Source organism: Cynoglossus semilaevis, chromosome 15, assembly GCF_000523025.1.
Source record: "Cynoglossus semilaevis isolate Cse_v1.0 chromosome 15, Cse_v1.0, whole genome shotgun sequence".
In the NCBI taxonomy this organism is placed as follows: Eukaryota; Metazoa; Chordata; class Actinopteri; order Pleuronectiformes; family Cynoglossidae; genus Cynoglossus; species Cynoglossus semilaevis.
The window spans coordinates 3,343,866-3,359,951 of NC_024321.1; the positions used below are offsets into that span (position 1 = coordinate 3,343,866).

Consider the following 16,086-nt stretch of genomic DNA (forward strand, 5'->3'; position numbering starts at 1 on the left):
AGACACCAGTGTCCATGTTTACGCATGTGGCACAAAATTACGTGGGCCCAGGTATCGGATAGAAAGCTAGTCACACTTTATTGATCCCAAGCTGAGAAATCAACGTTCAGACTAGAGGCTAGAGATTTTTCCAATGTTCGATCCTGAAATTTTAACCAGAATTAATTATTGGACCAATACCGATCTAGTATTTGATCGAGGCGTCTATTAAGCAATATGGTGTCAAGTCAAACAGTTCAAAGACAGTGCCATCTATTAAGCAATATGGTGAACAACACTAAGTCAAACAGTTCAAAGACAGTGCCATTTGACTCTCAGACACTCTCAGAACCTCTCTGACACATTTGATCATTCCTGTTCCAAAACTTCACGGTGGAATCTCGAACCTCTCTGACACATTTGATCATTCCATCTTCCTCAAGCTATAAAGAGTTTTATTTGATTAGCTTTTTAAAAATAAACCATTTGGAAAATCAGAAAACTGAGTGAATTTAAACCCCCAGTTTGATATTTAATAAAGAAAAAGGTTGAGAGGCAGGAGACTGTGGAATCAATGCAGAGATACATGTAGTGAAGGACGGTTTGAGCTAATTCCAGGGTTTTCGTTTCCCGTGCATAATCAGTGATGACATCATTGACCTCCTTGTCTCCTGCATATGTTAACATGCACATGTTTCCAGTCATCTTAGTAGAATGCCACGCTTTGAGTTACCTCCTTGATAATGCTCCTAATCAAACCGCGCTTTGTTTTTGTGTTTATTTCGGTTGTTTTTATCGACTCTGACAAACAGCGTGAGGCTATTTAACGAGTCTTTGTTCCTCTTCGTCATCCTTTAACGTTCACATTGTGAATCGTCCTCCGGCTGCGTCAGGTGTGTGTCTGTGGGCTGCAGAGACATGTTGTTTCTGAACCATGTCTTCGAGCAATCTTGCCGGCCAGATCTTCGCACAGTTCCTCGGAGAAGACTCTGATCTCACTCCACAGATTAACCACTGTGGTTGAAACCTTTCCAGTTGACAGCCCTCAGGACGTGAAGTGAGAAAAGGCAGCTGTGTGGAACCAAACCGTTCCTCCTTGACACAGTTTGGGAAATATCTGGACTCTTGGACAGACCTTGTTCTTGTTTCACTGATGGCTGTCATTATATAGTTAACTCACGTCCGCTGAGCTTTTAGGGAAACACGCTCCACAGCTTGACGGCAGAGTTTTCCAGATTTGAAAAAATTCAGACCGTTGCAGATCAGCATCTCTTCCAGCGGCTGTTAGTCATCAGATTGTAGGAAAGCAAATCCTCGTCCTTTTTGTAACTCATTACAACATGTACTCCGGGACATTACCAGACTGTGTTTGACAGCCATTTTTGTATCTTTGTTAACTGCTAACTCCTCATTCCAAAGTCCATACAGTGACTAAAATTTAACACTGGAGCACACAGAAGTTGTTGATCCACTGTTGCCTTGCCTTACAGTTTTATTTTTGCTTAATAATTCACTCCTTACTGCTGTTTAGAAACAGGTTGCAGTTTTATTTTTGCTTAATAATTCACTATCTGTCACATGTTTGTTTCATACAGTGAAATATTGTCCAGAGTACAGACTCTATAGACAGTTTATAATAATAATATCAAAATATTAAAAAAGAAAACAAATGTAATAGTATCAAAATGCAAATGCACTGGATTGTATGTCCAACCAAAAATATCTTTATGTTTATATTTACATACAAATATTGTCTGTTCGCCTCCAAACCTTTTCAGTTTCACACAGTGCAAAGATAAAAGTCCTGTGTCTGTCACTTTGACAACTCTTCATGGCCCACAGCTGTGCTGGGGTTGCTTCAGATTCACTGTGTGTCTGACCTTAGGTTGGCATTTGAGGCCATATATTCCTGGCACTCAGTGAACATGCATCATTTAAACCTAGCAATCTCCGTCCTCCAGTTAAGGAGTTAGTGGTTTGGGGAAAATCTGGTCTGAAGCACAGGTGTTGGACAGGTGCACCGAACAATGACATCATTAAGAAGTACAGTAGGTGGCGGTGAAACGTATCCCGTTCATGTCGTAGTTGATTTCAAAGACCTGGAACAAGAGGGGAGAAAAGAGCCGTATGTGAGATTTAACCAAAGTAGGAGAGTCTGGTTCTTAAGTGGTGTTGTATTGCCCTTCTGTGTAAAAGGGTCGTTTTTGGGGCAACTTTATTAAATACTCACATTTGCTCATTTGCAATTTCGGAAAAAGGTTTTGATAAATAAAGCAAAATTGTGCGGTTTATATTAAAACTTCTTAACACTATTTCCAGTAGCTTTTTGCTTTTATGTTATTTGTGACACATTTTTAGTTTAACCCTGGTAACTTGCTATTTTTTTTTTTTTTTTTTTTTTTGCAATCTATTCTGCAATCCTTTTCTTCTATTTATCGGTTTTGGAAAATTAAAAAGTCGTGACATTGATTTATTCACTAAAATCAAATTTACTGGCCTCAGCAGCTTCATTTCGGGCTCCATTTGTGCTCCCCACAGCCACTACACGTCGTCGAGCAGATGTGTCCTACATTTTATCTAATGACACACACCTTGTTTCCACATCTGTGACCCAACAGCCCCTCTGTGAGCCGAGGACATGAAGTAACTACAATAATTCCCCCGAATCATTTCACTCATTTCAGTCCTTGAACGCATCACTGCTCCGCTGAGGGTGGATGATGAAGGCCGTGGGTCTCCGCCGTGTGTTTGCCAGATTTCTGCACAGCGTCCGCGTCGTCCCTCATTTGAGGGGCAATCTGAGTCGGTGTGGGATGTTTGACCTGCTGCTCCATCAGTGAGGTGTGAACAGTGATGTAAAACAGCAGCGTGAATCAGCACACAGGCTTCAGATGAGATGTTTAATGCACTTTCAGAGGCGTGCAAACGAAAGCATCTGGAAAAGATGATGACTGCAAAAGAGAGAGAGAGAGAAGGATGGCAGAGAGGCCGCTTTTACCGTAACTCGGAGAATTAACAGATCCAGAAAGACACAAACCAACACTCGATCACAAACTTTTTATTTTAAAACTACATCACTGAGACATTTTTTGACTGAGTGAAACATCCTCGTGTGTTGTTTTATTGCCCCGTTGACATTAAATGTTCTGGTGTAGTTCAGGTCAAGTATTGTGTTACTGATGTCTTTCACTAAAACTTCTCGGCGTGATATCCAAACCCTGGTCTTGTTTTTAAATTAATTCCTAGCATTGAGGTTGAATGACTCACACATGAAAACAGAGGCAGAAAATAAGGAGAATCTGAATCGATGACTGACTCTGGATCTGGACAACATATAAAACAGTGTGCTGTTTAATCCATTAGTAGGTTTTTTCAACATAATTAGGAGTCGATTTGCGTTTGGTCGGCTCAAAACATCGTATCTCAACTCAAGAAAGACACAATTCTGAGAACTGGGTATATGAACTGTTGTTGTTTTACAAATGCAGTCCAAGTCCGTTCCTGGGTTCAGTCTAATCTCATCTTGTTAAACTGCTCAACAGTCCTTAGTCATTAATATTTGGTTTTCCTCTTACGCATTACACCAGACTTTATCAATAAGAGGGAGACAGATTTTTTTTTTTTTTTTTTGGTCTTTCTCATTTGTTTGTGGGCTTGAGCTAACAAAGTTTGGATTTTAGTTTTTGTTCTATTTTGCCAAAGTGACCTCACCTTTCCGGAAATGGAGTTTGTAATTACCCGTACATGTACATTTAATAGGCCTCTGCTGCTGTATAGTCGGCAATAAATGCTCCATCAGGATCTGGCAATTATAAATGATTGATGGTAGTCCAACCTGGTTTAAATGGGACAGCGACAGAAAACAGAATAATGTGATAATTTATAGTTTTTCAGTAGGTAAAGTCTGGGGTCAGCAGCAGGGATCAATTTAGCTTCTGACAGTTCTTATTACTTCCAACCATTCTTACTTTTTATTCCAACATTGCCATGGGTTGCCATTACTGAGGCAACTCGTGGCAACTGTCCATGTGTATGGCCTGTTGCACAAAGATGAGTTGAGCATTTTGTCCAACATTGGACCGATCTTGGTATCGGATTGATCCTTGTCTAGTTTTTTCATCTACTTTAAATTTATTCTCTAGAAACAACGTGGCCGTGTCTGATACCGATACTGCAACTTGGAGTACCTCCTATAACGATATCAGTCCAATACCTTCTTTTGCCATGGGTTGCCATTACTGAGGCAACTCGTGGCAACTGTCCATGTGTATGGCCTGTTGCACAAAGATGAGTTGAGCATTTTGTCCAACATTGGACCGATCTTGGTATCGGATTGATCCTTGTCTAGTTTTTTCATCTACTTTAAATTTTAACTTGTGAAACAGAGAACTAATTTTGTTGTGGCGTCAACTGAAAGGCTAGAAAGAAGAAGAAGACGTTCTTGATTGGTGTGGTTAATGTATGTAAGAGAGTGCAGTGGTCCAGACAATACATGTATAGACGTTCCACCACTGAGGGGTCTGGAAGTATTTTAATCCACTGGGGTGTGGATTAGACTTCCTGGAACAGATTTTATGACTGAGCACTTTTAGCCAGGACTGCGCTGCCTGCCTTAAATTAGTTACCTGGAAGGGAACTGGGAACTGTGGGAGTTTTTCTGTTCTCTGTGGCATTTACTTCCTTTTCTGTCTGTGTGTGTGTGTGCGTGTGTTATTCCATACTCCGCTGCCTTGGATTTCTTCTCATGCCATATGTGTTTTACAATTACACTGTTGACGAGTTAACCAGAGGAGCAGCAGATGTTTAAGCTGCGATCCTGCTCTCGCCATAAAAATGCCTGCTTTAACTACGGAGGACAATGTGCGTGTCAGGTCTGCGGCTTCCGCACTGATCACACAGTTAGTCACTTTCTGCTTTTGTTGTGTCGCGCACACAGAAAAGACTTCTGGGCACTAAAAGACTTTTAGTGTGACTGAGTCAGTGACCAGAAGATAAACAAATGCCGACTTATGTTATTTAAAACACACGGCCTGAAATGACACAGCGATGAATGGACGTTTGTGGGGATAATGACTGCGGCGAAGCTGATTAGTTTATCTTAGGAAGTCTGTGTGTGCTGCTCTGCTGAATAGTTTTATATGAAGATATGTTGGATCATTAGATAGAATGTGTGGAGTGTGTAATTCCAGTAAATGGTAAATCACTCCATCTTCATCCATCCTCATTTATTAAAATTACCATTGGTTTTACACAAAGTTGCCGTTTTCTTTTTCCAGCTACTGCTATATGCAACTTTAAATTCTGAGAAACATTTTCATCAGAGAAGCATGATGGTGAAATTCAGAACTGATAGTTGATAGAAAATACAATGGCAAGTACTACAGCAATGGCCTTTGCCTTGGAATAGAAAAATGCATAATACAGGCGGTCCTCGGTTTACAACATCCTCGACTTACAGCGTTTCATGGTAACATCGCCAACCCTTTTTCATTTTTTAAGGAAGTCCTGTTCCATCATTCCGACGTACAACATTAAAAAAATTCCACACAGGAACAAGTTAGCAACTACAACATAAGAATAGGTTTTCATGTGGCCCTCTGCATGGACGGCTTTGTTTACATCTGCTAGTTGTCACCATACATTGGATTGTACTCCATTTGCTTTCTTATTATTTTTTTTGTTTTGTTTTTGGGGCGGGGGGTTTGTTTGTTTTTTTGTTTTTTTTATTGCCCCTTATTATGGCTCACAATTGTAAGTATAAGCCCTTTATTATGGCTCACAATTGTAAGTATAATGTTTTTATGTCCTAGATTGTGATGCTACCACCAACCATGTGTTAACTAGGTGAGTGACATAGGTACTTATGAACAATATATGAGTTCCAAGGAAAATCAAGTTACTTCATGTCATAGCAATGGAAGTCTGATGTAAGTTGAGGACCCCCTGTATTAATGATCAACCAAAGGTCATTAATAGTCTGTTAATTACTTGGCACTAATTCTGGAACTTGGAACTAATTCTAAGTCTGTTAATTACTTGGCACATGAACTAATTCTGTATAAATGGAAATCTTTAGTAAAATGAAACTCCTCACGTCACTTATGACCAAAGGATTTGACATAGATTCTGATGTTGCAACAGTGTCAGGTAAGGACAGACCACCTCATCCACCCACAGTATCCAGAGGTACCATATTCCAATATGCTTTTTTTTTCTCTCTAAGCATTTTTCAAATTGTCAAAAATGACGTAATGCAATATTGTGCAACATTAATATTGGTTTAATGGACTTCCAGTGTAAGGTTTGTAGTCTATGGAGGTTTTCTTCAATAAAGTGACTCTCCTCTGATACACACACATGCTCACAGGTGGCTGTAATTAGCATGCTTAGCACATTCATGGCACGACATCAAACTACGGTGTGCTGAACTTCAGGCAACAAAGAGCTGCCCTTACAGTCCTGTACACACACACACACACACACGTACAGACATACACACCTGCAGAAAGATAAATCCCCACTCTTTATTTATCCTGTTCCCTTGTTAATGTGGTCCTTGCTGACAAAAGGTTCAGGTCCAACTGTTTTTGTTTAGTCTGTGAGTGAAACAGAGCCTGGTTTGTATTCGCCAGAGAAACTCACACAATCGCACCCTGTACCTCCACAGGCGGAGGTGGTGGAGAGCTGGGGATTAGGAGTGAGATAAGCCTGAAATGATCTGCATCTCCACAGTCAGCAGTCAGCCGAACTGACCGGCCGGCCACAGTCAGGTTAAACAAGCAGGGATAATTGGTGCTGGTGAACGTCTCATGGTCTCTGTACTGTTGACCAGGCAGTTTCTTCTCTGTTTGCATTGATTTTCTCACACACTTTGTTTTAAAATCCTAACAGTGGAATCTTTGAGTGATTAATAGGTTTTTGTGAAAGGAAAGTAGAAGGGGTTTCAGCATGAAAATCAGTGGCTGCAGTTAACAATGTTGAATTTGGCTGTTTGGAAGGTCTCCTCCTGGGTTTGGCAGAAACGTAACCCCTATGATTGAAACATTGGTTCATTAGAACAAGAGAAAAGGAGAGCTCACAGACTCACGGTACCCAAACACTTATATCTACATTTTTTTATTAAATTTCATTGGTTTTTGATACATACAAACAGAAGCTGTCAATTCTAACACAGCACGTTTTGGCATTTCTTTATAAACAGCAGAAAATGTGGAATACTACCTTAAATATTGAGTTTGTCAGTTTGTCAGGCCGCTTCAGCTCTCTGTTCTCAGGTCAATTTCCTTCCCTCCAACCCACAACTTGCTTTACAGTCACAGTGTAACAGCAGCCTATTCATTTACTGAATTTAACTCCATTAAACTGGGTTTAGAGGAAGATAAGAATCAAGGAAAAAAGCTTTTTTGGAACCTTTATTTTGGAAAAAGTAATCACCATTTACAGTTAGTTTCCAATAATAAGTCGAAAGCTTGATGAAAATTAGAGGCAGTACTTGCTTAAAACATTTTAAAGGCAAATGTTGGCATTTTTACACATTCATTAGATCATTTTTAACCTTGTTGTTAAAAACAAAAAGTTGTTTTATCCTCCAATATGATTACAGTCGGAAACAAATATTTTAATTCTTTTTCAATAATTGTTGATTTTACTTCTTCTTGTCTGATATGACCGCTGCAGCAAATAATATTTTTTTTATCTACACTGTGATACATTCAGAACTATAAACCAAGAAATTTAAGACCAACTCCAGATTATATTGCTTTTAAAATGTGTAACTAGCATATGTAACTAATGAAACAGGCTTATAAATGTCCTTTATGTCTAACGTACTTTACCAGAACCAGAGGGGGGAAAAAACTGCCTCGTAGCAATGACTTAATTCTTTTAAAAACCACTGCCAACCTAAAAAAAAAGAAACCTGGCTCATCAACCACTAACTCAGAAATAACATCTGACTAAATGCTCTAAGTGTTTAATTCACTTTCAGCCTAAAGGTTTAAACCAAATAGGGTCAAAAAGATGGAAGCAATTTCCAAGTGGAACGCTGAGGTGTGTTCATCAAATTTCAGACAGCCCCAGCTCAGATGCCACAACTTGTAATCACATTTGTAAATAGCATCGTAAAGTTGCACTCGTAAAAAAGTTGTTGTCGTGGCACATGACGGAGGAAGGGGGCTGTGACGGAGAATGTGTGTATCTGGAAAATAGAAAACACCCGGCGCGTAAAAAACACAACAAGGATAACGTGTATTTGTGTAGGAAATGTTATTAACTAAAATGTGGAAAGGAAATGAGCTTTGTTTGAAGAGGGGAATTTTCAGAAAAACTGATGACTAACAACTTTTGGATAAGTGGAGCACACTGGGAAAACAGGCAGCAGACTGTTACTTCTTAAGTCCCACTGTATTTATGCAAAAGAAAAAGAACATTTGGTCCAGCATGAAGGCAGCATGTCACCCATAGGAGGTGACATCACTGGCTGAGAAAACTACAAAATATTTACTAAACATTTTAGGTTTTTTTCTATAGCACAGGTTAACAGTTTTGATCCCATTTAGAGGAAAATAGAAGTCAATTGAAGAAAATCAAGCCAAAACATGTGGTCATATTGACAGCTAGACATTTCTATCTGGTTCTCTTTGTTGCTGGCAGCATTCTAGTAATTAGTTCAGTAAACTGGAATGATCTGGTTTCATGTCTCTGTTTTTTGACACTGGACTTTCATTAATTACCTGGACGGGATTACTTTTTTTGCACTACGGCTTAAATAAGATCATGATAATTTAACAAAAAAGGAGATCTGTATAGTGAGTATGTTGAAATCTAACTTAACAGTAGGCAGTATAAAATATATAATAATAATAATAATCTCATCTTTTTTTTTGTTGTTGTTGTTCAAATCAGGATTTACAGGTGTATCAGTATCTGTTGGAGGCAGAGTGGCCTTCGATGCATTTCTTCGTTATTCTCCTAGCATTGTATTACTTACTACCAGGCAGTAAGTGTATCTCCAAATTTTCCAACCAGATTAAAAACAATTGTACACGTACTAAATGAGAAAGTTGTGTGTTACTGAATCTCATCTTTTTTTTTTTTTTGTTCAAATCAGGATTTACAGGTGTATGTTGATCTCTACTACAGCTAAAGATAAAGACAGGTCCTCTGATCCTGCTAAAGTCAGAGTCTTTTTAAACGCACAGCATCACTGTGAACAGTGTGCACTTACAGTAATACTGGTGGATTTTGGTTCACACACGGTCCATAAGCTGTTAATCCATCATGTAAACTGGAGTTAGTGCTCCTACAGAGAAACAGTTAGCTGATGTTTTTGACTGTCTGTTCTGTGGCTTCAGTTAATAAATCTCTCTGTACTGCGAGTCTCTCTCTCTCTCTCTCTCTTTGTCTCTCTCCCACTGCCTTCTGACCTCATCTGACAGTGCGACAGCATTTTTCTGTTGCTTCTGTCTCTCTTTGTCTTTCCCCATCACACTCTCTTTCAACGCCACTCTGCTGTACAGTTAATTGGAGTCTATGTAGCAACAAAAGCTGTAATGGTTTCCATAAGGAGAGCCAGCTATGGATAAAGATGAACACATTACATTAAACACACATGTGTGTGTTTGTGGATGTGTTTATTCCTTTTATTGTCATCTTTTTTTTTTCTATGTGTTTATTCCTTTTATTGTCATCTAATTTTTTTTTTTCACAATTTCACCTTCTACACTTCACAGTACTTAGGCCAAAGGGGAAAAAAGATGGAGAGATTATGTTCACCACATGATTATGTTGTCACAGAGTCAAAAATCTGTAAATAAGACTGATCATAGATTCCCAGAACACAGACATGTATCCCCAAACCGCACGCTGTCCGATAACAGTCATCACTCAGAGATACTGATGGTTCAGTGACGTCAAAGAAGCAACAAATGTCTGCCTTTAACGTAGCTGCAACCAGAGCATTTCTGGTATTTGCGCCTGACAACATTTACAGGAAATGTTTTTCAGGTCATTATCAAAAAGGCTCAGCTTGGAGCGTTGGACCACGGAAGTTGGAAAAAAGCCTAGGGGAAGGAGGTAGAGAAAAAGAGTACAGAGAGGATTCATAGACCTGGTGAAGGAGGATAGAGAGATGAGATAAAAGCAAGGGAGGTTAGGACAGGAAGTACTAAGATGAAGGGCGATACCAGAACCTTAGATTTTTTTTGATACAATACCCATTACTTTTTTTATTTGAAATTTTAATAACCTAAAAAGAGTTAAATTGCCTCAAGTTCTCTTCAAAAATCTTTATAATATTTTTCATATCTTTTAATCTACTTAATTCCTGAAACTAACTTATTCCTGTAACTAGTTTAGTGATTGCCTATCAGACCCTACTGAAACTCTTGAGGGAAGTAGTAATAACTGCGACCATCTCTGCTCAAACCTGTCCCAACTTTGAACTTTGAAGCATTAAATGTTGACAGGTTCTCATATTCAGACCTTGGGGATAGTAGATTCCAGCTCCATTCACTCTACAAACAGATTCAAAAGAAGAAGAAAAGAAAACAATATTTATATTCTTATCCTTGTTGGTTTCTGCACTGTGCAGACCGTCATTAGTGGTTTGGCTGCCTCTAAGCTGAATTAAACAGTTACTGTCCACAGAGGATTAAAATGAGCCGCTAATAACAACTGAAACACAAACCCTGCTGCAGACAGAAGGTTTCCACACGGCGGTGAAGATAATTGTTTCAGGAGCCGCAGCATGTAATTCTAATTATTTCTTACAATGACAAAGTGTGTAGCGCTGTAAACCACGCAACAAAATCCCCCCCAAAAAAAGAATGTATTTTCATTACACCACCAAATAGCAAAACATGAGGCTGAAAGGCACAACACTGTTTTTTGTTGTTTTGAACAAATGAAATAATAGAGTATTATTTTGAATTGTTCCACAGGTTTTTTGTTACAGATCTAGGTTTTGGGTTATTATTTACCAGAAATCAAAGTTCTCTTAGAGTTACAGTAGAAGGCCAGATAGTTAGGTTAAGAATCCCACTCTCACCTCAGTGTGGTGTTTTCTTCATCTATGTTCCTCCACCAGAATGTTATAGCAGATACATAATCAGGGTCCTAGTGAGAACTAGTAGAACTTGAACTTCTGGGTATTGTCTTCGTGGTATTTGTATGTGGCTTTACAAAATACTTCTCTACAGCCTTCTTTGGTTGGTCCAAACCAACCAAATGTCAGGTTGATGGGACCTTACTTTGAACATGCTATATCAGGGGTGTCAAACATACGGCCCGCAGGTCAAAGCCGGCCCGCTGGGGGGTTCAATCCAGCACACTTGATTCATTTTGAAGGGGAAAATATACACAGACACATCATGTTGGTTTCATTAAATATTAATATATTTTCTAAAATACTTTCTTTTTTATCTTTCTCTTTTCTGGTTTTTGTCTTTAATTCCTGTACACTATTCCAGCTATCAATCCAGAAACATAGATAATGGATAAGATAAAGTAAGGTCAATTTTGTACTATTTTGTGCTGTTAGCTGCAGCTACGATTGGCTAAAGCTAACCCTGCGAAGGTCAATTTTGCACTATTTTGTGCTGTTGACATATTTTTCAAGCTACGATTGGCTAAAGCTAACCCTGCAAACATTAGTTATTGATAAAATGGTGTTTTATACCTCGTTTTTTTTTTTTTTTTCTGATGCACAACAGTAGTGTATACCATGATGGTTATTGACCTGTTGTTTTAACAATTACTGGTCATGGAGCAGACACAAACATCTCTTTATTTCCCCCTAACATATGAGTTAAAACACACAACACACACACAGGGGTTGTGTCCACATATCCAGTGTCTCTATATTAAAACCTGGAAGGACACGACCCTGTAGAAAAACACTGGTCCCCTGGACAAACTCACACTTCCAGGCACACACACGTACAGTTCATACCTCTGCACTTACTGGACTCACGTTTCTGGACCTGCTGTTGTCCAATCATTCTCTACGGACCTTAGAGTAAATAAAGGAAGGGGTCACACAAATATACACACTCCCAGAAAGATAGGGAGCCTGTAAATGTGTGAAATGTAGCACTGTGTCCAACAACTTACCCCCGCAGATTTAGAAAAAAAAAAAGTGCAATTGAAGACAAAGATCAGGGTTTGAAATGATGTGGAAAGAAATCCTGGGAGTGCTTGTGTTACTCCAGGTGTAATTTACTGGAAACTGAGGAAGTGGGAGATGAAAGTGATTGAAAAGAGCTGTGTGGAAGTCTAATAAAAGTAAGCAGGCAGCAAACAAAGTTCATGGTTGAGAAAAAAGAAACTTGATTAACCAGGGTAATGTATATGTGTATATATGTATATATGTTTGTTTTGTTGTTGAGTGAGGGTAACAGGGAAGTAGAAAAACGTGTTAAATCTGTATCCAGATGGACATACAAATAATGAAATATTGTCATGTCTCGCAGCAAGATCTGAAGAAAACATTTGGTTTATACTATGTAGCTAGCAAGGCTATTAAAAGCAACAGCCTTGAAGCTATCAAGAAAAACCTTAGCTTAAAACATGGGCCAATATGTGAGGTGTAGTTTGATGCTGTTACAGCTTTGCTCCCTGACAACTTTAATGGCCGTCACATCCCTATAAATATATGAAAGCAAAATATAAAAGTAAATGACTTTTCCAGCAGGAGTCTTTGGTGATGAGGTTTTTTTCACAAGATCCTGGTGTTAATGACACTGCAGTCAGTCAGACCGCACACGTGTCCACAGCTTCCTCTTCAACCGTTGATGTGACGGTGCAGACGTCAGTTGGACATCTGTGTGACATCGTGTGTTTGTAGTCTCACCTCGACTCACATCATTCCCATGGTCTGGAGATTTTACAAGTCTAACAAAACACGCTGTCGTCTTCAAATGTCAGAAAACCATGTTTATGGATTTTCTGCAGGGCTTCTCTCCAGACTTTCACCGTTTTAAAACAGTAATACATCATACTTCAGTGTCGTGTTTCACAAAAGATCTGGAATATCAGTAGTTGCTTTCCCCCATGTTAAAGAAAACTACAGCAATATTTAGTTTGAGGACATATGATAGTATCAGAATTCTAAACAGTGTTTGGAGACATTTTATCCTGAGGTCTTTTGAAATCTTTTTTTAAAGCCTGTTTGTCCAGGCTACTTTCTTTGCCAATACTCAAAGTTTATGAGAAAATCACTTTTCTTATATTACTTTTTTCAAGTTAACCCAACCCGGAATAACCCACAAATGATCCCTAAAGACACAGTTGGCTTTCATATGTGATGCTCTGCTACCTACATCTTTATATCTGGGATTGGGATTAGATTATATTCTCCTAAAAGCTGGGGTAGAGTTAGCAGCTGGTGCTCATTAGAGTTGCCTCAAGGATAAACTGGCTGGATTCGAACCCTTGGTTTTCAGACAACCATCTACACTAGTGGTTATCAACCGTTGGCATGTGGGCCAAAAACAAGCCACTGACCTATCTGATCAGGCCCATGACTAGATTCCAAAATCAGCATCAAATAATAATGTCAAACAAAAATGTGATTTTCATTCCATTATATCTGAGTGTCCAGCCCCCAACGTGTTTGTCCAGAAAAATTCCGGCCCTCTGTCATATACAGTTAGTGACTCTGTTACATTCATAATATTACACTATAACCATCTTCAACTAAATCCATTTTGAAAATTCCAACATTGATAAAAAGCTGTCTCCATGACACAACGATGACAGTTTAATGATACAGTTTCTGTTCACAGCACTTTTACCACCGCTCTTAGTTTCATGTTTAAAAAGCCTACTGTCTGTCTCCATGTCGGCGCTGCTGATTTTTAATGGCAAACATTTACAATTGGAGCTGAAAAGGTCACGCTGTAATGTTTGGTTTGTTGTTTCTGTACTGCTCTGAGAGTGGAACAGGTCCGGCCTCCCTCTGCGGGGACTCTGCCAAGTTAGGGTTAAAGGCTTGCACAAGGGAGTACAACTTTGAAAAGCTGTTGTGAGTCCTGGACCACGTTCCCCCTTTAGATCAGAGCCGCATGCACTTTGGCTTCAAACACCGTGCCCTTTCTCGGTACATACTGTGCATGTGGCAGGAAGGAGGGATGGAGGGGGCACACAGTGGGAGGGAGCGATGAGGAGCGAAGTTCCACAGGAATACCAACACCTCAGGTTCCCATTTAGCCGAATAACACAGCCATACACGCACGGACACACCCAGTCTGCATTTCACACCAGTCTCCAGGATGCTTTGTCTCCATGCCATCATCGAGAAAAATGAATACTTTTTAGATCCCAGGTGGCCATTTGTTTTCCTAAACCCATGCACACGTCAGCACCGACATGATGAATGCCTTCATTTACAGTTACAAACACACTGCTGTACTTTCTGCAGGTGGTCCAAGCTGTTCGCCGTCCAGTCCCTCAGTAACTACCGTCAGGTTTGGGGTTTGGGTTGAAGTCTCAGGTTCAACCTAAGTTAACTGCAAACCCCCTTCATGTATTTTGACAGACCACTGTTGCAGTGAATTAGGCCTCCCCGGCTGCCTGCTCCAGGGCCCCTCGAATACTGTGGTTCCATCTTGAAGTAGTTCTTGCAGGAAAGGTCCAGATTGATGTTTGTATCTCTGGAGTAATCAATGAGAAACCTGGCTGATTTACCGGCATGACATGAAAAGATATATGATACTCAGGAGTGTCATTGAGACATTTACAGCATTGAGGGTAAAAGAAAATAAAAAAATCCACCTCCACTTCGTGGATGTTGTCATTTTCCATGAAGGTCTCCAGTGTTTAAAGGTCTCGCTGTCAAAGAATTGAATATACTCCCCGTAAGTGGGTTTGTATGAGCGTATAATTACTTTGGCGCCAGGTATTTTATAACAAAACCAACATTTTTCACACGAGACATTGAGGTCCATGTGTGCGATGTTCACCTGTGGAGTTGAGGTTTCACATTCGATACACTGCGAGTGCAAAAATTGATTTATCTGTTGAGATTTCATACGTCAACAATCATTTTATCAGGGATTACACCTCACATTGATCAAAAATAATCCTAAATCATGGAGAGGAATGTTAACCTGCAGTCTAAACGCTGTTCAAATGATTATTTATTGTATTATTTGACGATTTTATGAATATGGTTTGCAGTCTAAACGCTGTGATTTGCACTGTTCAAATTATTATTTATTCTATTATTTGACGATTTTATGAATATGGTGATGTGAAGGAGGGTGGCTTCGGTGTCTGCTAACATCTTAATGTCCTTGTTTCTCATTTGTCACCTCTCTTCAGTCCCTACAGGATTATAGAATGGTACAGTGACACCGTGAACACATCATCAGTCTCCTGCTTCATATCCATTCCACCTTAACTGCATTTAAGGCATGATTACATCTGTATACAACACTTAATCGTGCGAAAACAGTCTCACTGTACAAAACTGCTCTCAGATGGTGATGAAACGTCTTCATCAGGCCCACTTGTTCCACTCTCCCTCTCCGTTTTCAGCTGCAGATTAATCACGATCCGCTCTGAAGAATCTGTCGTCACTAAATTCTGTACTGTATTTTCTTTTTTTCTCTCTTCACCAGATGATTCCAGCTCCAGAAGTGGATCAAGAACGGCCAACAGTGACCTAGAACATGCGCCAGAACTTGCTGGGAGGCTAGGTGTGTACACTCTCAATTCTTCACAGTAGCTACAAGTAGCTCAGTGAATTAAAAGAGTTTTGGTTGAACGTTAGCCACAACATAACTATATGTTGTATTAATGTTGAATGGTTAGAAATATTTTTCAGATATTTTCAGAAATTACTATAATTTAATGTGGAAGCTCAATCCTGCCACTAGGGAAAAATAGATTCTAAAGTCAATATAATGAGATACTAACTCACAATAATGACTCATTATTATTAGATAGTATTTCATAATAAAAAATATTAACATATAAAAACAGGTATTTAAGTAATCTAAGATCAGGTTGTCTGAGTGTTAGCACAATACATTTCAAAAGTGTATCTTAAATATTATACTTTATGTAACCTCAGCACTATCTGAGGGATATCTATGCTACGGCCTC

General features: G+C 39.3%; 1 protein-coding gene across 2 annotated transcripts in view; it reads left to right on the top strand.

The window, feature by feature from the left end:
- Positions 1-16,086, top strand: part of fgfrl1a (fibroblast growth factor receptor like 1a) — a 59,370-nt gene that overhangs the window by 35,326 nt on the left and 7,958 nt on the right. For both annotated transcript variants that reach the window (XM_025063000.1, XM_008326562.3), the window contains one exon: positions 15,600-15,677. In XM_025063000.1, coding sequence (XP_024918768.1) covers positions 15,600-15,677 — 78 coding nt within the window. The remainder of the gene's footprint in view (positions 1-15,599; positions 15,678-16,086) is intronic.